At 39.0% G+C, this 24,823-nt stretch overlaps 1 protein-coding gene across 4 annotated transcripts in view; it reads right to left on the bottom strand.

Annotated features, from left to right (window-relative positions):
• EPB41L4B (erythrocyte membrane protein band 4.1 like 4B) overlaps positions 1-24,823 on the bottom strand; it is a 164,814-nt gene that overhangs the window by 90,398 nt on the left and 49,593 nt on the right. For all 4 annotated transcript variants that reach the window (XM_052704243.1, XM_052704242.1, XM_052704241.1 and 1 more), the window contains exons 2-6: positions 22,921-23,025; positions 7,303-7,345; positions 5,057-5,135; positions 1,774-1,818; positions 967-1,019 (exon numbers count right to left, since the gene is read on the bottom strand). In XM_052704243.1, coding sequence (XP_052560203.1) covers positions 967-1,019; positions 1,774-1,818; positions 5,057-5,135; positions 7,303-7,345; positions 22,921-23,025 — 325 coding nt within the window. The remainder of the gene's footprint in view (positions 1-966; positions 1,020-1,773; positions 1,819-5,056; positions 5,136-7,302; positions 7,346-22,920; positions 23,026-24,823) is intronic.

Here is a 24,823-nt window from a genome sequence, read left to right on the forward strand (position 1 = left end):
CCCAGACAGGTTCAAATGGAAATCAAGACATAAGCCACTGGAGTAAGATTTACACCTATTGCTGTCTGGAAATGAATTCCCAGTTTTAACTGTTGAGTCCGTCTAGAACCAGTGAGTTACCTTCATTGCTGTATGAAACTAAGAGGCTCTGCCTCAGAACTCCCTATGTCATTGCCAGCCACCAGCAGTACAAGAACAGTATTTTTCACTTCAATTCATTTTGCTGCCTATAAGCCTAGAATGATCCAGATCACAACACTTTATTTTAGAAAAAAATGAATTCTGAGTTTCATTATGCAAGTTTCCTCTCTATCTGCATAACAAATAACCAGAAACAGAGTATTTGTAAAAATGTTTCACTACTGTAGGAAAAAAATCTTGTAGTCCTTGCTTCTGTCACAGGAGTAATTTTAGTTCTTACCCCTTCCATAATACTCTCTCTTCTTCAGTATGCGCCATTCCCTCCCTTGTGCTATAACCATCGCCTGCTCCACATACTGCAGAGGACTTCTTTTAAGTACTGGTCAGGCAATAGGAAGCCCATGTTCAAGACCAGACCTGCAAGGACCAGCATACCATAAAGTGTATGCTGACAGGCCAGCTTCTCTTCAGGTTGAACAGGTAACAACACTATGCACACACCACATCTTCTCCACCGCTAGGAAACTATTTGAGTTTCTAACTCCCTGCTCAAACTCACCAAGTTTCCATGAAATCTTTGCTCATGCCTTTGAGGCTATTTCCCCAAGACGTGCTAACCTGGGCTAACAGAGCTCAGAAGTTCTGAACTGAAAGAATGCACTAAAGAGCTGCCCCTGAAATTCTTCTCCTCAAGTAAAGGAACGCCATCAAAATGTTGTCAGTGAAAACTCATTAGTAACAAAGACTGAAAAGAAAACCAGCAAGTGTTTTAAATATGTTAAGACAAATGTTTAAATATGTTAAGACTTAGAAAAGACTGCATACCTTGAAGACACAGAGCTGCTAGTTCAACAGCTGTTTCATAAGGGCATTTCAGTCTTAAAAACAAAAGAAACAAACAAAAAAACAAGCTATAAAAATAATGTATTTTAATTTTCCATGACTTCTTGCTACTTAAAGGTACTCAGAGATGAATTGAACACATTAACTTTCACTAGAACACTGAAACCACAAACCACTAGTGATATAGATAATCTAAGATTAATTTTACTTGCATGTGATTATTCTCTCATTTAGTACATTCTCAATAGGATGAAACACATATGATCAATCATAAAGCAAGCTTGAACTAATAAAAGGCAACCATGTTGTTTTTATTATTTTTTAATTAAAAACAATATAGATCAGATATGAATTTATTGGCCAGGGTGCGACTGTAAGCATACAAAAATTTTTTTAGAAGACTTCTCTTGCACAAGGAGTGTTGCACTTCATCTTTTCTTCCTCTTGTTACTTGTCAGACTGAAAAATATGGCAAGCTAAAGACACAGAAGTCAGGACAGGCTTTGTCCTCTTCATATATTTCTGTACGCTAGTCAATCCCTAAAAGGTTTTTACCCATTTTATTTTTCAGTAATATAGTCATAATGCACATGTTATATGTTTCTGTATTCTAAAGGAGGAAATGCATATGGATCTCCACACCTTGTTTACAACCTGTGCAAGAACACCACGAAGAACAAGAAAGATCAAACAGTTAAAGAAAAAATTCAAATCACCAAGAGATTAACTAAAGGATCACTAAGAGATAAATATTTCACATTACAGCTGCAACAGCAGAAAGGTACTTACTTCCCTGAAAGAATGTCTTGTCGGAGCTGTAATACAAACAGGTACCTGACAAATAAAAACACAAAGTCAAAAGTAAAATCCCAGTGCAGTCTTTCCAGCACCAGAGTCAGGAAAAATATCCCAACTCACTAAATAGTCACTTATAGATAACAGTCACTTAAATAGACACTTTATTTTCTCTTAAATGAAAAGGGTCTTTGGGGTCACTTGGATGTACCTTACCACCTTCAAAGTTCCCCTAACTTTCACCATAATCAGAAAGTAGTGACCATTCTTCACCTACTGCTTGCACCCAGGACACTGTTCAAGGCAACTCTGTTTAGGTAGCAATGAAACACTGCCCCACTCTGAGCACACAACAGGGCTATCTAAAACTTATCGACACACTGACATTTTTCTGAACTAGGTGTTGCCCAATTCAGGCAAACTCAGAACTATGGGACACAAACAACGGCCAGACTTTCAGTGCTACCTCCTCAGTAAGAGATACAGAACATGGAAGAAGTTCAAGCAGAGCAAAAGGAAAAGTTCAGACTGCACTTTCACTTTAAATACTAGAAAAGTTCTGAATAAGAGAAATGTGAATTCCACAGAGCCCACACATTTATTTATGTTATAAGTAGGTATTTACAGCCTGCGAACAGCAGTTTTTTAAGCTCCTGTTAATCTTCAGCTCTAGGCATGCTTCATGTTTCACAGCCACTCAGAGCTTAGGTATGAGGCATGCAGAAGTGCTTCAGGCCATGCAAGAACTCTGTACAGGACAGGATGGCACAAGCAGGCTCTGCACCGCACTGGAAACTGAGGGGTGGAGCTTGCCATGAGTGAATCAAGAGAAGAGAGCATGAAGCACTGCTGACAGTCAACCAAGCAGATGCAAACCTATCTTCATAAAAGATGCTAGAAAGACAACATGCTTTGCCTCACGGGAGACGTGCTGTTAAGGTGATGAAGAACGTGCAGCTGGAATCAGGAAGGAGGATAAAACTGAAAAGTAAGATTAAAAATACTTCTTGATGTAAAGTGAGATTTATTCACATTAGTTCCATGTCACACGTCTAATTCACATATTTGGCTAATATCTGACTTGCCAATGAAATCTGGATATGTGCACACACAGATTAAAGACAGACAAGTATGTTTCCTGCTCTTATTTTTTTTCCCTGATGATTCTCAATCCTATGAACTCATCTAATTTTGCAATAAAAATCTGAGCAGTAGTTCTCTCAGTGCCAACTTGCCTATAGAGCACTGCAGCTCTGTACTGCTGGGGATGGCTTACTTTTGCTTCTGCATGCCAACTGACAAGCATTTGCATTTCAATTATTGATATTCCAAATCAGCAGAATACCTTAAAATTCTCCACAAAACACATGTACAGACACGTTCCTCTGTTGTTTTTCAATGTTAACTTAATCAAGGTCCCGCAAAAGTGACAACAGATGTCTTCCAAAATGCACTGGGCTTCAGTTGCGTTTTCAAATCAGAAAAGGACAGAGTGGGTGAAGGGTTTCAACACTTCTCCATTACCGTGCTAATTATGAAAATGTGATGTTTACAGCTTCACTAGGAACTGGTGCCTATTGAAAAACCAGTCTGCACAAGGAATCTTCAGCAACTCCTCTCCCTCTCCAACCAGGCCATTTATGATTATTGGTAATGAACATTTTTCCTCCTCCTCTTACTCCGGCTTGGAATAATTCTGAGTATACAGTTGTTAATCTTTACTTTTTACTCCACGTGGTACACAGAAAATATGAGCCAACCAACATAAGGATTCTTAAAAAAAAATAATAATTAAGAAAACCAGCGCCCAAAATTACTTCTTCCCCAATGTGAATGAACAGTAAAATCAATCTTCAACTCATTTTCATTTTTCTTCCACAGTTTCACTATGGTTTTCTGTCAAATTTATAATTAAAAAAAATAATCATTGCACTGAAAATTTAGCTAATTGAAGTGCTGGTCTAATTAAAACAGTCTTCAGAAATGCTACAACTTTCAGTAATAATTAGATCACAGAGCAGCAGAGGTTAATACTTGCAGAGGAAATGTCTTACTTGATCACAGCAGTGATCACATAGCTCCGAAACCCACATCTCACAGTGACTAGGATCATATGCTCCAGAGGATTATGAAAGAAATCTTGTGGTAGACAGTAATGGGATAATTTGACTGCAGGGGAAATGTAATACTTGTCAGATGTACCCTGATATATGAAGACATATCAATTTTGAGAAAATACATATTATTCCTACTAACTTAACTGCATTTTCTCATTAGAGAGGCCTAAAAGTCATCTTGGTTTTTGAACAAAGATCTTATACTCAATTATGTAACCGGCAGGGAGTACTATGAGTTAATTATGTAACGATATATGAATACGCCCTTCTATTGGATTAATACTGCTGCACTAAATTGATAATGCATACTAGGGCCTACATTGCAGTCTCATAATAAGGTGGTGATGATTAGCTCTTTGATCTTCTTGTCTGAGACAGCGGAAAAAGAACATGGTTGATAGAGCAGACAGGAAAGGAGACAACAGATTTAGGCCTGTAGACCTGAGTTTCATATAAACATCGCAGGCACATGAACTAAACATCAACAATCAACAATCTTTACACATCTTAGTCTGATTGGAACGATGGTAATTTTTGCCAAGAAAAGTAGAAGCTATTGAAAGTGCCCCCAGCGTGAGAAAAAGAATTAAAGATTATAAAGGAACATTAAGAAAGATGATTACCATAGAAAGAAGACAAAGAAATCAGCTACAAAATCAGCTACCCTCTCTCCAGTTGTGCCTTTCCCAGTTTTCAGAGTATCCTCTAGATCACCCCAGAATGCTATGAACCAAGCAAGCGATAACTCTCATGGCCAAGAAAACAGCCCATGAGATCAAAACAAAAGATCGCTACCTATTTTAAAAAATCTTTACACAATGTAGACTTCATATACCTTCTGCCCCACAAAGAATTTGTGGGAAAGTGATTCAACCAGCCAACCAGCCAACTCAAGTCATCTATTTCACTTTTCTTTACTAACCTCAGACTTGCTCAGACTTAAATAAATCACAAGATACTTGGAGGGGTCCTCAGATGTATTTTGGCAGCAAATAAAAAAAAAGAAGACATCTCTCTAATAGCAGAACAGCCAGGAAGTCAGACAAAATGACCACTCTTGGTAAGAAAGCTCAAATTGCTGCCTTAATAGACTCCCATGTATTTCAGATACCTAATTTACCCTTCTGCCAGTCACTCATCGAACCATGCATAGAACCTACCTTGTAAACTCCTCATGAAGGTTGTTCGGTTCTGATGAATAGTATTTAATTCGAAAATGCAACGTGTACGGAGGTCCAACTGTATATGCAGAGATTTTAAAAGGAGAAAAAAAAAACAAAAGTTTACGCTACTGAAGTTTTTCTAAAGCTGAACAACCACCACCACCCCACAACCAAAGAAACCCAAAATGAGTATGCTTTTAAATTCTTCAGAAAAGAGAACCAAGTATTTAATGTGGTAAAATTTTAAAAGACATGCAATGCTAATTACAGAAATGTAGATGCCTACCACACCTTAAGATACCTTAATCATTACTTAATAAAAAAAAACAAAAACAATACATTTGGAAAACACATTTTTGTTCAGTGTTAAATTTCATATACACTTCTGAGGGGTGGGGGAAATTGGAGGGAATGAGAGGGAGAGAGCCATGCTTCTTGCTACAAGGTACAAACAATTAAAAAAAACCCAATAGATCTGTTTTCATTAAATGGATACAATTGAAGGAGAAAAAGTAAGAGAAATGAGGTGAAAACTGCTGAAAATGATTCTGAAACACACACAGCCTTAAGAAACACAGAAAGCTAGGAAATTACATGAAGTGAAGATGCAAGCATCATCATTTCCTATGCCAGAAGGCAGACACTAGTTCTGATTTTCTGCGTAGACGTAAATAATAAAATGTTACCCTACTAATATGAGACTACCCAATCCATTCTTATCTGCCTAAACCTCATCTGGTAGGACCACAGTCTGCAATTATCTTAAGTGCTGGAAAAATGACTATTTTTCACCTAGTTCTGTAGTAGCAGTATATCAACATGGCATATATGTGCCGACTAATGATTTACTTTTGTAAAAGACTTGATGCAAAAACTCTGATTATTAAATCTTTGATTTTGTCTCCAAGGATAGTTCCAAGAAGACATAGGTTACAGTACACCAGGCTGACATTTGGGCACCACTGGTAAATCAGCATCAGCAGGATAATGACTCTTACCTGCCCACAGTCAGGGGGCAAAAAAGAGCACTAAGTAACATCTGTCCCGAAAGCGGAACTCTTCCCAAAGCACCCACTGAACGAAAGGTAATGAAATGTATTCTGTTGTGAGACACATCTTTACAACACTCCTCAAGTTGCTTTACTCTTCAGGGGTTCCTCAGACCAGGGTTTAGACAATCTGCTTTAAATACAGGGACTTTCAAGATTATGCACAGACAAAACTGCACCTTAACTGCTTGGAGGTGTTACAAAATTGTAGATTCTCTACATTTAAAGAAAGATCAGGAAAAGTACGAAGAAATTACAGGAAGTGCACCTTGAAATCACTTTGCCACTTAAGGTAAAGCTGTTCACAATTCTATGAACAGCAAGAGAAGGCCAACCAACAAAAAATTGCCCATAGCAAGTATCTTTACAATATATTCTAGCAGACTGACGCCCCAGCGTGGAGTGAAATCAAACTGTCTTTTAAAGGCCTTTGAAGAAAAGCTTCATGAGTTTCAGAAATGTTCTGCTTATTTTGATGCTTGTTAGAGAGAAAGGTGAAGCATCACTGAAGAATCAAGACTGTTTACCCGTTTACAAAACCCACAACCTCCTTGAAAAACACCATATTTTAATTTCATAGAAGCAGTATTATCAGTTGGCCTATGGCTGTCGTCTACAAGAGTTATTAACAAAACAGGTTAGTACTGCCCTGTACTGCCCAAGCCTGCAACTGAATTGCTAGAGCTGCAGGAACAACTTGCCCACCTTAGCCACAGAAAACTCAATGAGGAAATCTAAACTCAACCCTTCCACTCAAAACTCCCTTTGAAAAAAAGCCACGTATTTCTGCTAGTTTTAATAAAATGTACAAAAAGATGGTGAAATCTATAGAATAAAATATTTTCCATTTACTCCTTGGAAGGGAAAATAAATAAATAAATCACAAAGCCTGTTTTGGATCACAAGCAGTGACAGATACTGAGATCTGTGTCCAGGCAACCTGCTTTCACAGAGCACACTGAAATTACCTGGCAACCTACTCTGCCTCAAAGAAACAGGACATATTTAACGAGGGTACAGAAGACTGATCTATTCTTTATATGCGAACTTGCATTTTCACATCTGTGCCAGCCAATTAACCATTAAATTAAATCTATTTTCTAAGAAATATTCAATCTGTTAAAGGTCATATTTACACAACTGTGTTAAAATACTCCAAACTCTTAAGGAAATACGCAGAGACATGGTACTTACTTTTTATCTGTTTCTTAATGAATTTAGAATGGTCCAACCAATGCTAGAAAAAGAAAAAAAAAATCCAGATTTAAAAGCAGCTCCATGTCAAGATTTTGTTATCACATTAAAACTCATTAAAGCAAAATATCTCTTAAAATGTAAAACTGCTGTGCTTATTTGCTCAGCTTTTCCCATTTGCCACAGTTTATCTGCACATTTACCAGTCATCAAGCATCTTTTTCCAAGAAAGAAAGCCTGCTATAGGCATCAGTACTGCCAGGGAAGTTTCACTCTTTCAAAAGAGAAAATTTAAAATCCCAAATCTCAAGACAGCAGTATGCAAAGAAAATACACTTTCATCTTCAGGTTCAAATATCACATGGAGTGTCCCCAGGCCAAAATCCTGGCTTTCATTCTTCTTTCAACTCCTTTATCTCATGGAAACCCTCCAGATCCTGCACTGTTTGGCCTTCCACAGCTCCATGGTCAAGTTTTTCAAGACAAGGATGAACTCCCAACTTAAACTCACCAAAGCACTTCAGAAAAAATGATGTACGTATCATTCAAATGCTCTTGAACAGATACAACTAAGATGACAAAAAAGTATGCTTTGCAGAAAAGTTCATGCACTCTTATCAGCATGAGCTGCACCTGCAACAAGTAGCCATAAAGTATAAATTTAGTTTAAATTTTTATCTGTGGCTGCACAAAGTCCTAAAGCTACAGTTTGAGCTGAAGCAATACCACCTACATTCTCCTGCCATAAGGAGAATTTATTTCAAAATAGTAAAGTAGACACCAATGAAGAAAATTTTGGCAGAAAAAAAAAAAAAAAGTAAAAACAAAACCACCTTCCTTTCTCCCTATAAAAGCACTTGCACTTTCAGGGAAAGGAGAATCTGAGCAACTACTTACTGTCTCATTGTATCACTCTCCTACAGCTAAATACCTACCTATTTATTGGATAATCTAAATAATAAATAAGGAGAGCTAGAGGGAACAAGAGGACGGACTCTTTAGCAGGGTCTGTGGTGACAGAACAAGCAGAGACAGCTTCAAGCTCAGAGGGTACATTTAGGTTGGATGTAAGGAAAAGTCTTTTACAGTTGTCACAGAGTTGACCAGATCAATCTATGCCCGTGACAGGGGCGACAGGCCTCTGCTCTCCCCCCCCCCACCCCAATCCCACAAAAAATGGGAAGGAAGGAAGGGAGGAAAAGAGCAGTGGCAACAATCTATGGAGGAAAACTTATTTTACTATAATATTGGAATACAAGATAACACAATATATACAATTTAATTGAAATTGAAATTAATAAATCAGACAAGATGAGAGAGAGAGAGTTCTCGGGACCGATTCAAACCTGAAAAGCTTGGAACGACCAGGAAAGCACCTCCAGCACCCACTGCCAGGCAGCAGGAGAGCGGCCCCCCCCCCCCCCCCGACCCGGAAGGGCCAGATCCCGTGACTGCTGTAATGTACAAGGATGGGAACTTGGAATTGGGGCAGTGACACTTTAATGCCCCGTACACTACATGATGTTTTGATGTGGAATACTGAAACCCAAAAAGCAAAAAACAAAACCAAAAAAACATAGAACCATGACAACAGTGAGGGCGGTGAGGCACTGGCACAGTTTGCCCAGAGATGTGGTTGATGCCCCATCCCTGGAGACTTTCAGTGTGAGGCTGGATCAGGTCTTGGGCTACCTCATCTAGCTGTGATGTCCCCGTTCATTGCAGGATCAGATGACCTTTAAAGGTCCCTTCCATCTCTAAGGATTTTATGATTCTGTGATGACAGTGTTGGTATGTATTTATTATGTCCTAAAGCCAAGGCAAAAATCCATTTAGCAAAGTGGATGAGTATAGCTCAAAAGTTTGCCAGTTTATGACCTCTAAGTTAAATAAATGTTAAGAAAAAAAAAAAAAAGAAAAAGAGAGAGAGAGAGAGAGAGAGAAATAGAAATGGAAGAATTATTCTAAAGATGCTTTTATATACATGAGACCTGCTAAACCTTCGTAAGTGAAGCTGCCAAAGAAAATTGAAAGTCCTTGCAGTCTGAGAAATGACTAGATATTCTGTAAGGTTGCAAGGAATTTATTTTGTCTCTACTTTACTCTCTTATGAAGAATTACCAGAAACTACAGCAGTTCACATAAGTTTCATGAAATTTCAGATTTCTGATAAGGAAAAATGATTAATGTTAAAAAAAAAAGTAAAATTGTAGAAGTCTTTCACACCTCCAGGGTAGAGTAAATTCTTATGTTTCAAATACCTAACTGCAAAATTGTCCCACCACACTATTCTTTTTGGCTACAGATGAATTAGTCACAAAGCTAGTATATCCCGATTCCATTAGAAAAAAGCCTTATCTTCAACATTAATAAAACAAATACAAAAAAACATCTATCCTACAGACAAAAATCCTCTGATGCCTCTTCATAATTTCCAATGAAATATCAGTTAATATGACAGTCCCGATATTGCAATGTGGTGCTCTAAGTATACTAAAACTCAAATAACAACACCTTCTGAATCATAAATGTAAATACTTTAAAGGCTGAAAAATAACTAACAAGACTTCAGAAATTACTCATTCACACCCTTAAACAAGATGTAACTTAGCTAGGAGGCTATTCTCCATACCCAAGCAGCGAGACAGCTTATCCAGGAGATAAAACACAACACACATTAAGCTGATCTCCCGAAGAAAGACTTATCCCCATCCCAAATGGCACACCATTGTGAAAGGGCCACCACACAGGTCTCAAAGTAAAAATATAGTGGTTGGACATGGACTGGTAGTACTTGTGGCCTAGAGTTCCTAGATCCAGCAGCACTCATGCAGATTTGTGAACTAATGCCAATTTAAGTCAAATATTTTGTGCTACTTTTGTCAAAACCAGACCAAATTCCAATGTTTCAGATACAGAGAATTTCTTCACACTGGAAATCATGTCAGCTTTCCAAGTGTCCTGTAAGCTCAAGTAGTGTCATCCTATTACTCCCTTCCACATAAACTGCCCAGATAGTTGTAAGCAGAACACAGTATGCGTGTTGACAAAACCAAATATTGTCCTGTGAGGCGACAAACATTACAGTTGAGAGTTCTGGTCTTGAATACCTTCCAAGGTTTAGCAAGTGTTCTCAAGAACACTTCTTAATGAACCAGAAGAAAACCTCCAAACACTCAGTTGAAGATCGTGTGGCATTCTAGCTACAGCCAAAAAAGTTTGAACTTGATTACCTGCTGCTTGTTGACTTCTGAACCTGGAAGTGAAAAGGGTCAAGTAGGAAGTGAATGAAAATGGAGGGAACTTCTATTCTCTCAGAACCTAATGACTATGCCTCTGCCTAAGCAACTGCTCTGGCTAAAGAACTGCACATTATTTCAGGATGCAAACCCAAAGAGTCATAACTTTGGATGTCACAGTGTACATTTCAACAGTACAATGATACATATCCAGACTAAACTCAAAAGCATCAGTGCAGAACAAGGAAAAGGAAAAAGTTTAGTAGGTTTAAGACTGTTTTACAACAGAAAGATAGCTTCTAAGCTACTTTGCCCACAGTAAAGGAAAACAGCCACAAAAACAAAAGCCTGTCAGGCTGCAGGCAAACAAGATTCTGTGACTCTTCATTTTGATGGGTAAACTAGAACTTCAATTGCTGGATTAGCCTCCTTTTATTCCTAGTTAATCTCAGTATAATTCTTTTTTGTTTGTTTGTTTTTCCTATTGTCAAATGAATAATGTTTCCTGTTGCATTAATTAATGTAAAACAGCAGTCACTGGTGGGGATTAACAGGTTGAATTTTCAAGAAAGGATGTGAAATTTCTGTCAGGCAACCACAGAAATGAAAGATAAATACCATCCGGTTTCACATTAAAACAAAACAAAAATTTTAAAAACCCTGTTTAAAACAAACAAACAAAACACTGTCTATTAAAAAAGTGGAAGCACGGACTTAGCACATTATCCTGTTAATCACACACTTCATCTATCTGAAGATGAAAAATACCTTCACACTTCTTCAGTGGTAGCAATCAATATTGTTTCTCAAAATCTGGTTGTCATACAGGAAGGCAAAGATGTATTTGTGTCAAGATATAGCAGATAATCTGTAGTTACTGAAGCAGTCTGCATGAGGACCACAATGACTGCTAAACGGTGACTAGAAGGGGGGATACCACAAGTTGACACAAACCCATCACACACCTGTGCTTTCCAAATTCCACTGGCTCCCCACTTGCTTCATAAAAGAATGAAAAGTCCTGGTCTTGATCTATACAGCCCTCAAAGGTGACCTGTAAAGGAAAAAAATTGGGTTTGACCCTTTTTTTTTTTTTTTTTGGCTAGCTTGCTTTGCTAGATTAAAATGCATGAAGAACATCTTAAATAGACTGCTTTTCCTTATCTATATACTTAACTTTCAGAAGCAGAAAGCTCATTCTCATTGGAAGTCTTATTTGCTGTGTAAAAGTATTGCTTAAATGCTTTCCCAAGCAATTATTGAAGGAATAGCAGTGGAGAAGAATCCAAAGCAGTGTTAAATGCTCAACTTCAGAAAAGAAGGCATTCTATATAAAAACTGGCAACTTTTAAATCAGAATTTAATTACCCTTCCCACATCTTTCTGCCATCTAATTTCCGAGGCCCCTAAAATCTATTTGTCTGCCATTAGCCATGTGGCTTTCTAAAGCAGAGCAGGTAAAATCCTAACATACAGGAGGAAGGAATCATCCGCCTCCCTAAAACAACAAAAAACAGGGGGGGAAAAAAAAGGGGAAAAAAAAAGTCCAATGAAAACCCTACCCAATTAACCACAGTTTTGGGCTTTGTCTATACGTTATTAGCATAAAAACTAACAGAAGAGAATTAACTGTTTTTTCTTCTCAAGGTCACCTTTTAAATATTGTAGTAGTGACAGAAACGGACCAGAACTGAAGTTGCACAGAGAACCAGGGACTACTCAAGCACGTTAGTTAGAAATATTGCCTGCTCCCAAGAGTTTCAAGCTCTTTCTTTTCAATGAAAAGACTGTTCTTTATAAATCCATATGAACTTCTCTGATCCATCCTAGAAAGTTATGTTGAAATTGAAAATGTAGACAGAGCAAAACAGTTTTCAAATAAATTGCTGAAGTACAACTTTTTGAACTTTTTGAATACAAGATTTAACGAACAGTATGGTCAACAAAGCTTAATATATTTACTAGTAATTGACGTGATGTGGCTGAATGCACCTCAATAGGGCTATTGATGAATCCAAATCACAGAGCTGCTAAGCAGGCAGTGTACACTTTTACAGTCAGGGACCTCAAGCGGCTAAAGAAATTATTTTAATGAGGATTCTATGAGATCAAAACATAATTACAGCAGCAAGTGCTCACAGTGGGTGTGCATGCAACACTGGGATTGACTGAGGAACAGCTCTGTAGAAAAAGCCCTGAGGCTGTAAGAGAAAAAGCAACAAATGGTGGTGCATGATAGAGAAGAGAAGGCCCCGAAAGAGAAGCCTGAAGCTGCTAATGATTCTTCCAACCAGACAGGAGAGCTTTTCCTGCAAATGAGGAGCTGACATACCGGAAAAGTGGTGTGATTCATTCTTGAATTTAAAGAAGAGATCAAGGGGCAGCTCATACTGATCTTTCTCTAACACCCCATGTTTCCAGGCTGCAAGGACTCCAGTTGCCTCCCAACAGACTCTCTGTATAGCCAGCAACACAGCCTAGGGGAGGCTGGGTCTTCTCCTTTTCTCCCTGGGGGCTCAGGATACAAGACATGGCACTTGCATACTCCTAGGGCAGGGGTAGGTGTTGGGGACAGTAAGGAAGGGCTCATACAGCACTTGACCATAATCAGTGCCTTTACTGACAACTGGGAAACTTTGTGCAGGCCGGCCATGCCTTCCTTTCTCTCCTGTGGGACATGTGGAAGCTTTGTCCCCCCTCAGGTCCTGTTGAGTACAGGGAGCTACACCACTTGACGAGGAGCCATGACAGTGGAGGGGGAAGAGAGGGGAGGTGGTGGGCAGTGGTGGATTGCTCTGAACCTCTACAAATAATTTTCCTACTATCTTGAGGCACAGGAACCCCAGATATGGGATGAGGAGGGAGATGGAAAAAAAGGGTAGAGAAAGAGGTGGAGGGCAGTCCTTGTGCTCAGTAGACAGCCTTTTTCTTTACAAGTCAAACAGCACAGAGGATCCATCCTAAGTAAAGGGCCCTCAACCTTTCTGACCACGTTCCTCTTCCACAAAGGGCATTTTCCAAGCCATTCAACACTGCATTCATCACCACAGTGGCCATCACAGAGGTCTCCTATGCCAGAGTAGTTACCCAGCCTTTGTTCTGGGCCCTAAAAAACACCCCTGTGTCTGGCCCACCACTCACTGAGCTTCCAGACCTCTGGCAATCACCAGCCATGGTTGGAACGAAGAAGACCTGGAGCAACTGCTGCACACCTGTATATGCGAAAAGAGAACTGGTTCTCAGAACCACTGAGGCAGAAGGGGCCTGCAAAGTAGTAGAAGAGTGCCTGTACAATGGCCTGCATAGTGCCCACTGTTGTGGAACACATGGAGGTGGATCCATCTCATGATGAAGAACCAATGGAAGTGGATCCACCTTTAGCCCGGTTGATCCAGAACAACACCATCTTGCAAGGGCTCCCTGTAGTGCAGTCACAGCAACATCAAAGGTCCAGGTGCCCAGCACCATGCCACCTACACAGCCTCCACAAATCAGCAAATTAGCTGAGAGGCCATCCATTGACATCCAGCATGTTTGTCTGCAGGAGAGCCTCCTCTCCCATCTCTGCGCCCTCTGGAGATGTCTTCTCTTTTCTGCATTTATTCCCAAGAAATCTGGCAAAGGTAGACTTGGCTTCCTTTTGGCTGCTGCACTGTGGTGCAAGAGGCTCCCTCAGTGGGCCCGCATAGGCCTTGGGTTCTGGATGTGAGGGTCTCTCAGACTAAAGAAGAATACACTGCAAGTGCTGGCAGATGAAGATAGACCCTCCATGATGGTGCACAAGGAACAACAGCAGATTAGTCAAAGAAGTAGAAGAGTGCTGCTGCTTTGGAGACGCAGAAGACTTCAGGTCTGCCAGGAAGTGCTGGAGATCAGCGTTAAGGTCCATTCAGATGCTTCATTAGGAGATCTTCCCAAGACAGGACAATGAATAGCAATAATAATAAGTGCAGATCAGTAAAAGCTTTCCTTTCTTATTTGGCACTTTTGTAACTAAATCTGGACTCCTCCATCCCCTTGTCTCCCCAGTACAGGAAAGATCCTGATCTATGTAGTGTGGACCCCACTCCGGGTATTCAAGATAGTGTACATAGCATCCAATGGTGGACAGGAGGGTTTGCATTAAGGAAAGAAGGCTACAGCTGTCTACTGGGAAGGTGTAGAAGAGGGGAAGCCTGAGTCTTCTTGGGGATGTTCCTTGGCAGAAGGACAAGCAGCACCATGCCCACATTTGCAGATGAATACATTAAAGCTAATTAAAGGAAAAGATTATCCGTAACAAGGGCGATTTTACAGAAGAGTTGTCCAGAGAGACTGTGGAATCTCTGTCTTCAGAGGTATCTGAAACATGGCTAGATGTTCCCACTGCCACCTTTTCCTTCATGTGATCTTCTGGCAGATGTTGTTCCTCAATTTCCCATATAATGAAGAGAGTGTTATATCAGCTGGTTTGCTTTTGGATCCTCTTTATTTGCCTGTGCTGGATATGTTCCAAATGCTTGCCTTTTTCAAGCGCTCAGGATTGTTCACTGAGCATCATGACTGCTCCAAGATGACAGACAGCAGCCCTTACGATGAATTCTACCAAATCCCTTGGCACCCTTCAATACACCCCTTTTTCATTGCTTGAACTTGCACATGCCTGGTTGACTTATGTGCTCCATAACTGCATCTTCTGCTCCTACAGGCAATGCTTCATACCACACACTGCTAGTAAGCTTGACAGTGAGAGACTTGAGAGAACACCTCAGAGCTGGAAACTGAGAGAGAGCACTGTTCTGTAGTTAATAGGCCTAGTTTCCTCTTCCTAATATCCTTTGCCACCTGATGTGTGCTGTTTCAGTACAAATATGGTCTTTGTTCCTACAACAAAAGAAATCTAGGAGTGGAAGAAGAGTTATTTATATCTCATTGTATACAATTCCCAATTTCACTGAATACAGCTGAAGTACAAAAAAAAAAATCTACAAGTTATTTTGCTATGAGATCTCCTATAGGTATGGGAAAATAGTTTAAGATTTTTCTAGGCTATTGTTTAATGAGTACTGAAATTGCCCTTACTTATCCCTCCTCCTAACATTCCCAGTTTGTTTGGTAAACTTGTGAACTGGCAGGGGAATTATTTCTCTGACAGAGGTTTTTCTTTGTTTTTGTTTTAAACTTATATACTTGCAAGGTTCCATAAATGGTAAAGGCACACGAGACTTTTCTGTACTATTATGTTCTCTATGGAAAAATCTTGAATTAATTAAGTTAGAGGAATTAGTCATGGTCTAATAAGTGTAGATTATGATACCGGATGAAAACAATCTGCCATGTTTCTGGACCATGAATACCACAGAGGCAACTTTCCTCTGAATTAAAAAACAAAAATGGTGCAACAGCTGCTGTTAGTAATAATGTTACAGAGGTAAGATAAGCTAAGAAAATATTTAAGTACAAGCTATGTTTGGAAGGAAAAGGGTTTTTACTCCTGTGTTCTAAGAAAAATTCTTGCAGATGGCCAGAAAATTTTCTGTCTCTCCCAATGCAAGCTCCTAAAAATGTTACCACAGAGGGGATGACACTTGTATAGTTAATTCAAACTTGCTGCTAGTAGTGTTACTTTTTTCTCCACTTAGTTCACTTCTGTGAAGTCCTTAGAAATAGTCCGTAGTACCTCAGTAATCTGCAATACCAGTCTGAAAAAGTGCTCTACTATATCACCGTCAGAAAAACTCACAAATCTAATGATTATGTTTATCTCAAAGGCAATACAGATGTCTACATTTCATGCCTGGCTAGAGCAGAAAAAATGTGATGCGATTACTTCCTGTTCCAGGAGTCTTGTTTTCTAAGCACAGCATGTTGAGACTCAGATGCAGAGCAAATATTTTCTCAGGGCTTTTCTAAAGTCAGAAGAAGGCATTTTCCTGGTCACTGAACTACAGGATGAGAACAAGTTTAAGTGTTGAAGGTGACTGTGGTTGTGCAAAACATTTTTCTTCTTTTCAGAACATATTGGTAACTTTCAGTTCAAATAAACTGCCAAATCAGTTAGATTAACAGCTACAGACTAACCTGTAATCCTCTAATAAGAAAAGGCTGCTATAGAGACCCTGCACACGCCATTTCAAAACACATTTAGGGTCACACTGTGTATGGATTACCTGAAGAGACATATTTTATGTACTGAAACTCAACAAAAATAATCTCACATGAATTTCAAAACCTGCCACGGTAATATTTTAATTATCACAATGAATAGTGAGGCTGAAAGAACTGAAAAAGAAAAATCCCAAGCACAATATTATTTTTGGAATGTTGGAAATCAATATAACCATAATTCATAAAACTTAGAGTATCCTAGCCTGAGTCTGTACAGAGCCATCTCAGAAGTATCTTGATACATGACATGGTTTATCTGCAATCCAGATAAACTAACACGTGAATAATGGAGAGTCACAAGAGCACCCTCCAAGACCATTATCCTATCCTAATTCATACGTATATGATAATCAATCTGCTTTAGCCCAAGCAAGATTTGGCTTTGCAGACTTGAAGTAACAGAAGCAGAACATAAGTGAATGTCAAGACTGATAATCGCTATCACACAAAACAACTGCATGTGCAAGATTTTTCCTTTTGATGGTGAAATTTTCTGTGCCAGAAATAAAAAAAGAACCCAACCCCAAAGTTATATAAATACATTGTCCAGTAGAGCATGGTTTTCATTAGAGTTATTATAAAAAGGAAGAAAGCTAATGCCACTCAAAATCAATTTCAGCAATAAAAACAAAATTGCCTTCAATTCTGAAGCCTGTCCCCAAACACTTCTTGCACCCTACAAAAATAAACTAAAACAATTTGTAACAAACAGACAACAAACCTGACTAAATCTGTGAGAGAAAACAAAGGAAACCACTTCAACTTCTGTTGCACTCATACAAACAGCAAAATCTATTCAGTCCTCGACGGAACATTTGACTTCTATACACCTAATGAGAGGTAGAGAAGCATTATTAATAGGCAGTCACGACCGCTTGCCTCTTCTGCATGGCTGCTTCTCAAGTCTGTACTAGGAAATGGTCTCCAGCCCTTCTGAAATAGTGAAGGAAAACTAAACATTGGAATTCTTAATGTTTCAGAGTCTGTCATAAAATGTTCACGGACTACAGTACAGGCTTGGACAGCTGCAGCTAGTAGTAGTTATTCTTTAGATGTTAAGCATTTCTGTGAAGTCAGCCAAGCTCAGTTACTGAGCTGGCATTCGTATCACCATCACTATTAGTTGTCAGTGCACTGAGTATACGTGATATTGTTACCTGCACAGCTCTTGATACGCTCCAGCTGTGCTCTGTATTTGTTGCTCTGGGCTACAATCCATGCACACACAGCTTGCAACAACCACAATCCCAAAGAGTTTATAATCCAGAGAAATAAGAGATTCAGGGAGGGGAAGCAGAGTCACAGATTAATTTGATGGTTTATTTAAGGGCACTTATTTAAGGGGAAATGAGATGTTTCTGCCAGAAGCAGAAAAGGAAATCTTTTGCGTTACTAAAGTATTTACCAGTCTCTTTCTCTCAATATCAATGTCTCAAACGGTAAGGCTTTTCCCTATTTTCTTTTCCTGCTTAGCAAGCACTCATAGTTACAGTATTACTCAGTGCATAAGGAAAAAGACTCCCAGATAACACAATATGAGGTTAATTGACTAGTTTGAGTCGTTCTTTTTTCCACATCCCTCACACAATTAAGAAAAATAATAGTAGTACTATCAAAAGCAAGCAGCTGGATAAAAACCTCCTGATTTGAATGACAATAAACCTCTAAAAGAAAATTCTGATATAGCAGGGCTCTGAGCCAATAGATACTGAAACATCCATGAATCTAGTTTTTAGTGTATGGAAAAAAGCTTTAGGATATTATTTTTTGTTGTCCTGATTACTTTACATGGCAGTGTTGGAAAACTATGTGGTAAAGCATATATGATCCTGACCTTTTTAGAAACCGGGACAAGGGCACCTTCCATACAGATGAAGATTTCAGTGTCCTGTCAGGGAGATTCCATTATATTGTTGATGGTTGTAGTGAATGATGGATATTAAGGGCTACGTAGTTCTTGCTGTTTCACATTCCTTCTATTTTCTTACTTGGAATACTGCTTTCACAAAAACCACTCTTCTCCATTTTCTCCCACCACTATATTCTCAGTTTTCATTGTAAATAAATCAAAACCCTATTCAGGAACTGGTCAATATTAAGAAGTCAGACAAAAATGCAGCTTATCAGGACAACTCACTACAGGAGTCCTGCCTCTCATCTCTTTAGGAAACTCTGGCCCCTATCATAGCCACCAGCACCTGCTAGGCTGACCTTGCACAAAAGTCATGTTGTCCACTTCAAAAATCCAGCACTTCCCAATGTGCCCAATACATTCACTGCATGCGCACATACATCCAACATGGCACAGCTGTCTGCAGAGTGCAACATATGAAAGACAGGGAGCTGCTGGAGAGGGTCCAGAGGAGGGCCATGAAGATGATCAGGGGACTGGAGCACCTCCCCTACAAAGACAGGCTGAGGGAGCTGGGCTTGTTCAGCCTGGAGAAAAGAAGGCTGCGGGGTGACCTCATTGCAGCCTTTCAGTACCTAAAGGGTTGTGGATGCCCCGTCCCTGGAGGTGTTCAAGGCCAGATTGGATGGGGCCCTGGGCAGCCTGGTTTATTATTAAATGCGGAAGTTGGTGGCCCTGCATGCGGCAAGGGTTTGGAGATTCATGATACTTGAGATCCCTTCCAACTCTGGCCATTCTGTGATTCTGTGGTATGTATCCAGCTGTGAAAGGCTATTCCACAGGGCCCTTCTTTAAGCTAGGGATAAGGAGCCTTTGTGACATTAGAGATAACATAAAGGAGTTAGATGTTCACTGAGACTTTTCTATTTTTATTTAAAAAGTATTAATGCTTTTGTTTCCATGCATTTCCAGCTAATGTTTCACACCTGAAAGACTGCAGCAGCTCATTTGGAAATAAAGAAAAAGCAAGTATACATCAATTTTTTTCCTTCTCAACAACTCTATAAACATTCTCATGAACAGGAACAATCATGAAGTAAACAAAAAGAAATTTCAACCTATTCAACGATGGCAATCTTTTTGTTTGGAATTCATGTGAAACAAAGGAGACTGGGATGGCATTCCTTTTGCTATCACAGGACAGACAACTAGGACAAAGAATGCCACCACAGAAGGAGAGATCTGTATTCTGATAGAATATATTGCAGCTCACAAAAAGCAGCAAACCACAAGTTTTTTTCTTATGATAATCTGGAGTAAGAGATAAAGAACGAACAAAAATGAGTAATCATTAGCTACCAACAATTTCAAATAAATGTCAGGAACCCCAAATAACCATGGAATGCTTCACACAGAACAGCTCCTCCCCCTCAACCCACTCCCACCCCCCCCAGAAAGCAAACAAACTAAAAACACAAACACTACTTCCTCATGGCAACTCAACTCATGGGGCGTAGTCTCACAAGATTTGACAATTGCAATCTCCAGCCTTGACAAACAATTTCAAGTCTTCCTGCTTTGCTGTAACACACACGTCCCACACGTGTAACCAAAAGCCCAAACTTTCAATTACCACTAAAATATTTCAGAGACCTCCTACATTTGACTGAGAATCATCCCGAGCACTGCTTCCCTGTGTACGTTGTTGTTACAATTAGTTGAACAAGAAAGATAGGGATAGCCTAGTGATAATCATTGTTCCTTTGACTCCTGTCTCCTTTTCTTCACTTTTCCTTTCTCTTCTTGCCCTTTCACAAACAGGAGAAACCAAAAAGCATACAATGAGGTGGGACTGAAAACTGACGGATTGGCCAGTATTGGAGGGTGGTGAGCAATGATCTCACTTCAAAATAAGGATTTTCCATTACATTAAGTTCTTCCACACGCTATCAAAACAACACCTGTCTTTCCCTGGTATTTCTGCTTCTGGATGAAGTACCAGATAAATGAAATGCAACAATATGCAAAGTTCTGCTTTAGTGTAAACCCATTAAAAGCTCTTTTGATTAAGTGATTCTTTACATCCTTCTATTCATAGATATCTTCAAACAATACATGATACGAGCTAATGCAAATTTCACTGGATAGTCTTTATAAGTATTTCCTGTCTTACTGCTAACATCGTGCTTTTTCCAACATTATGGCATTTTGGTTGTATCAAAGTCTTTTATTTTTGTATTAAGAATGAACTGTTCAAACAATAAGCAGATAAGCTCTAATTACGATTTTCTTCTCCAAACCAGTTATCAACACTGCTTAGTCTGAATGGCAAAGTTACTAAGAAACGTACCGCACAGAAAAACTGTTAGCCTTGGAACACAGAAGTAATTGCCACTGCTTAAAGACTATTCTGTATTCTCTTATTTATAATAGCGGCTTAAAGATGTTTGACTTGCAAGAATACGTAATAAAAGGCAAAAGCTTAGAGCCACAAGGAGTTTACGCGACTTTAATCTCTCAGTCCCGCAATTGCCACTGTGTGGCAGGGCTGGCACTACGCAGAGGCACAGGGAGGCTCTGCATTAATTGCTATGCAAATGAAATGAGCAGGTCGCAAGTTCAAAATAGACCATGAAAGGGATAGAATCTCTTTGCACATAGTGCTAGGGATGATAAAGGGATTCACATAACAAAGTTTTAAGTTCTACTTTCTGCTCAGCTTCAGCCAGGCAGAACCCCAAAACAAATGAGAACTTCCAGCTTTGCACCTGTGAAGTCTGCTTTTAATACCCACCCTGATCCAGCAAACTATAACCCTATATTACTATAACTACCAAAGCTCTCCAAACAGCATTTTTCATGCTCTCCAAAAGCTGTTCATAGCCCCTGTCTCTCTGTAACTGCATATATACTGATTTACTTTTACACTTTTGCCTCCACCCATGCTACTAAGGAAAGGACCAGCATGCAAAGCTAAGGTCTAAGGTCTAAAACACAAGAACATAGACACATTTTGCTCTGAACACCAGCGATACAGCTATTTATGAAAACTACATTTGCTCACATTTCTGCTTCATTCTCCTTACCACTCATGATGAAAAATCCTTCCTTTTTGCTAATGTTCATCAACATAAGCATTCTCCAGTTCCTAACCAAGTCTTCTGGTTCTGGTCTGCCCTCTTTCTTGCTAGGAAAGGATATTCAGCTTTCCCTTTCTCCTTTCCTTCTTCTGAAACATTACTGAACTACTTGTAACTATTCTCAGCTACGAAGTTCCCAATTCAGAGCTTTGACAATCAACCACAATATCATTTCTTTTGCTTATAATGTCCAGGCACTGCTCTTTTAGCTGCATCCTAATGATCATCATCATAAAACGGTGTATGTTTCATGTAATATAAGTTTTGTCATGAACGCATATTAAACTATCAACATATTAACTTGCTTTTTCTTCCAAAAAGCACAGATCCCCTCTCTCAATATCATTATTATTAACAATATTTGGACAGACTTGCTATTTTTTACTTAAAGCCATTGGCTAACACACAGATCACAAAGTTGCTGGTAAAACACTGATCTGATCACACTGACTCTCAAGTTAGAGAATAAAGCTAAGAACTGTGAGATGACAACAGTTTCTCACAAGACATCACTATTTCTGCTATGTTATTCAATTATATTGTTCCAACATCACAGAATATGTTTTTATTCTCTTGCATTATGGAAAAAATGTCTATAATGATGATTTAAAAGCACACACTTATTTTCCAGCTGCGTATACTCTTTACTCACAACTCAGGTTGTAGCCATATACAACAACTCCACACGTGAGTAGAGCAAAAAGAAAAAAATTATAGCAATACAGTTTAGCCACAAGGTTTAAGTTCTTTAACTATATCTCTCTGCATGATAAATACTACACTTTCCACTCACCGCATTCTCCCTTTCCTTCTTTTACCTGTAAATGCTAGAGGTCACTAAATAGGGGAGAGAAGGAAAATTCTTCCCTCTTATTGCAAATGAAACTAAGTCTACAGAGCAACATAACCTGCGCCTGGAACACCAAGGATACAAGTAGTGCAAAATCCTTGCTTGTGGGAAATACAACCCATTTTTTAATACCATGAGACTACTAAACTCAGCACATTTTCTTTTACCTGCAATTGCTGCATATTCATACTTAGCACAAAGAAGTCATGCACATGTCAAAAAATGATGTCTTATTAACTTTATTTGCAGGACCCAAACATGATACCAGTTGTTTCAGTAGTATAGTCCTTACCACCTACACATCTGTCTGTGAAATAGCACTGATAACACATTTATAACATACAGCGCAAACTTCTGTAGAACATAAAATTTAACTGAAGTTATACTTACTGTAACCTGGGAAGCGTCCATGAACTGTAAGCCAAAGTAATCAGTTTCCACAAGGTCCAAATGATACACAATCTGGTCAAATAACTCCTGTCCCTTTGCATGTTTCTGGAACAGAATAAAAAAAAAAAAGTGTTTTTTGTTTTGTTTTGTTTCACTTTTATATCTCTATCTATGGGGGGATATTGCACATGGGCTTTGGTTTTTCATTTTTTGTTTTGTTTTGCTTTTCCAGATCCAAATAGGGGGAGTAAAGTTGCACGTCAGGAATGAGCATCTCACTAAGCGCTTTAAAGAATTAACATTTTAACATTTCTTTTCATTTTCTTAAAGATTTTCTTCAAGAAATACAAGTGACACACTCCATCTGCCTCTATTCCAACAGTGTAAGACTTTGTTCTCAAAGAAAATCTTCTAAGTTCACAGTAACTCAAAGCACAGGAGAGAAATGAAACCCTTATGTCCCTGTGAGCATTCCAAGTCACAGAGCCAACATTTTCAATCTCTAGGATGCCAAATTCCACAGCAAATGCTTGCTTAACACACTGCCTGAGATCTGCCTGTTGTTATCACGTATCAACTGCAGTTGTACAGTGTCACACAACACTACTTAAGCCACAAAATACATTCTGGACAGCTTGAATACTTAAAGAGCACCATGAGGAAAATTAGCAATATTTGATAAGAATCTTTCAATAAAGTTGCTAATTGTAATCATGCTTACAACCTTCAAGTGGAGCCAAGTAAGTAGCTCTAATTCTCATGTGGCATGACACTTGGAACACACAAGAATAGAAATTAAACCAACCCAAATCATAGGCTAAGCACCAGTAGCAAAGTTAGCTGACCTTAAAGCTGGCCTACAATTTGCCCATGTAGTTGTGCAGAATTTAAGCACCCTGTGTTTCAGCAGGGAGCTTACAGGTGGGCAGGAAGAAGAGAGAAACAAACTAATTTTTCTGCAAACCATTTCGTGTTACTCAGGACATGTGACACCACTATAAATCTCAAGCAGACAGAAGCTACAGCTGTAGTTCATACAGGAAAGGTACAGTATGCAGAAACCAGTTCTCTGCCTGCTATCCTATAACTGAGGAATTATTATTTTTTTTAATTTTGACATTTAATGCTCTAGTTTATTAGGCATTCCCACTTCACCCAAAATACTAGCAGAATTCACCGGCTTCAGCTGAAGGAGAGCTAAATAACTTGCTGTTCAATTTGGCTTTCTGTGCAGTATCAGCATTAATCATGATGTGAACTCCTGTCCAGTCATCCAAACTGTCTAAAAATCTATAACTAATTGCAGAAACAGCATTAGGAGTGGCGTTAAAATAAGCTGCACAAAAATTTAGACAAGTGTTGGACCATCAGATGATACTGCTTTGTTGTTTTAGAGTGGAGGAGCAAGAAATCAATAACAGACAATCAAACTTCAACAAACTACTAAAAGCAGATGAGAAGATAATATTCTTAAAGCAGTACATCACAAAGAAATCACAAATTTCAGATGTCCAATAATAGCTGTGAACTAAAACAAAATTTGCTAAAATCGTATCCAGAACATGTTTTCTCGCACATGGTAAATTCACTATTCGGTCAAAAAAAGCCAAGACAAAGCACAGAAGAATTAAAAATGATTCTGCTCCAATGAGGGACAAGAAAACACTCCAAAGCAATAAAAAGGGCAAGAAACAAGGAGCTCACAGAACCAGGAAATACTGACTTGATGCCCTGCTATTACTCTATTCCCAGTTGCTTGCTTTACAACTTTAACTACCTACATGTTTATCTTCAAATGCCACACACTCAATAGAAACCAGAAAGCGCACACTTCACCTTCTGTACCCAAAGCATAGTTAATGTTCAACATATGTCACATGGAGAAGAGCCCTCCTCAGCACAG

Source organism: Tympanuchus pallidicinctus, unplaced genomic scaffold (assembly GCF_026119805.1).
Source record: "Tympanuchus pallidicinctus isolate F22 unplaced genomic scaffold, pur_lepc_1.0 scaffold5, whole genome shotgun sequence".
NCBI classification, from domain to species: Eukaryota; Metazoa; Chordata; class Aves; order Galliformes; family Phasianidae; genus Tympanuchus; species Tympanuchus pallidicinctus.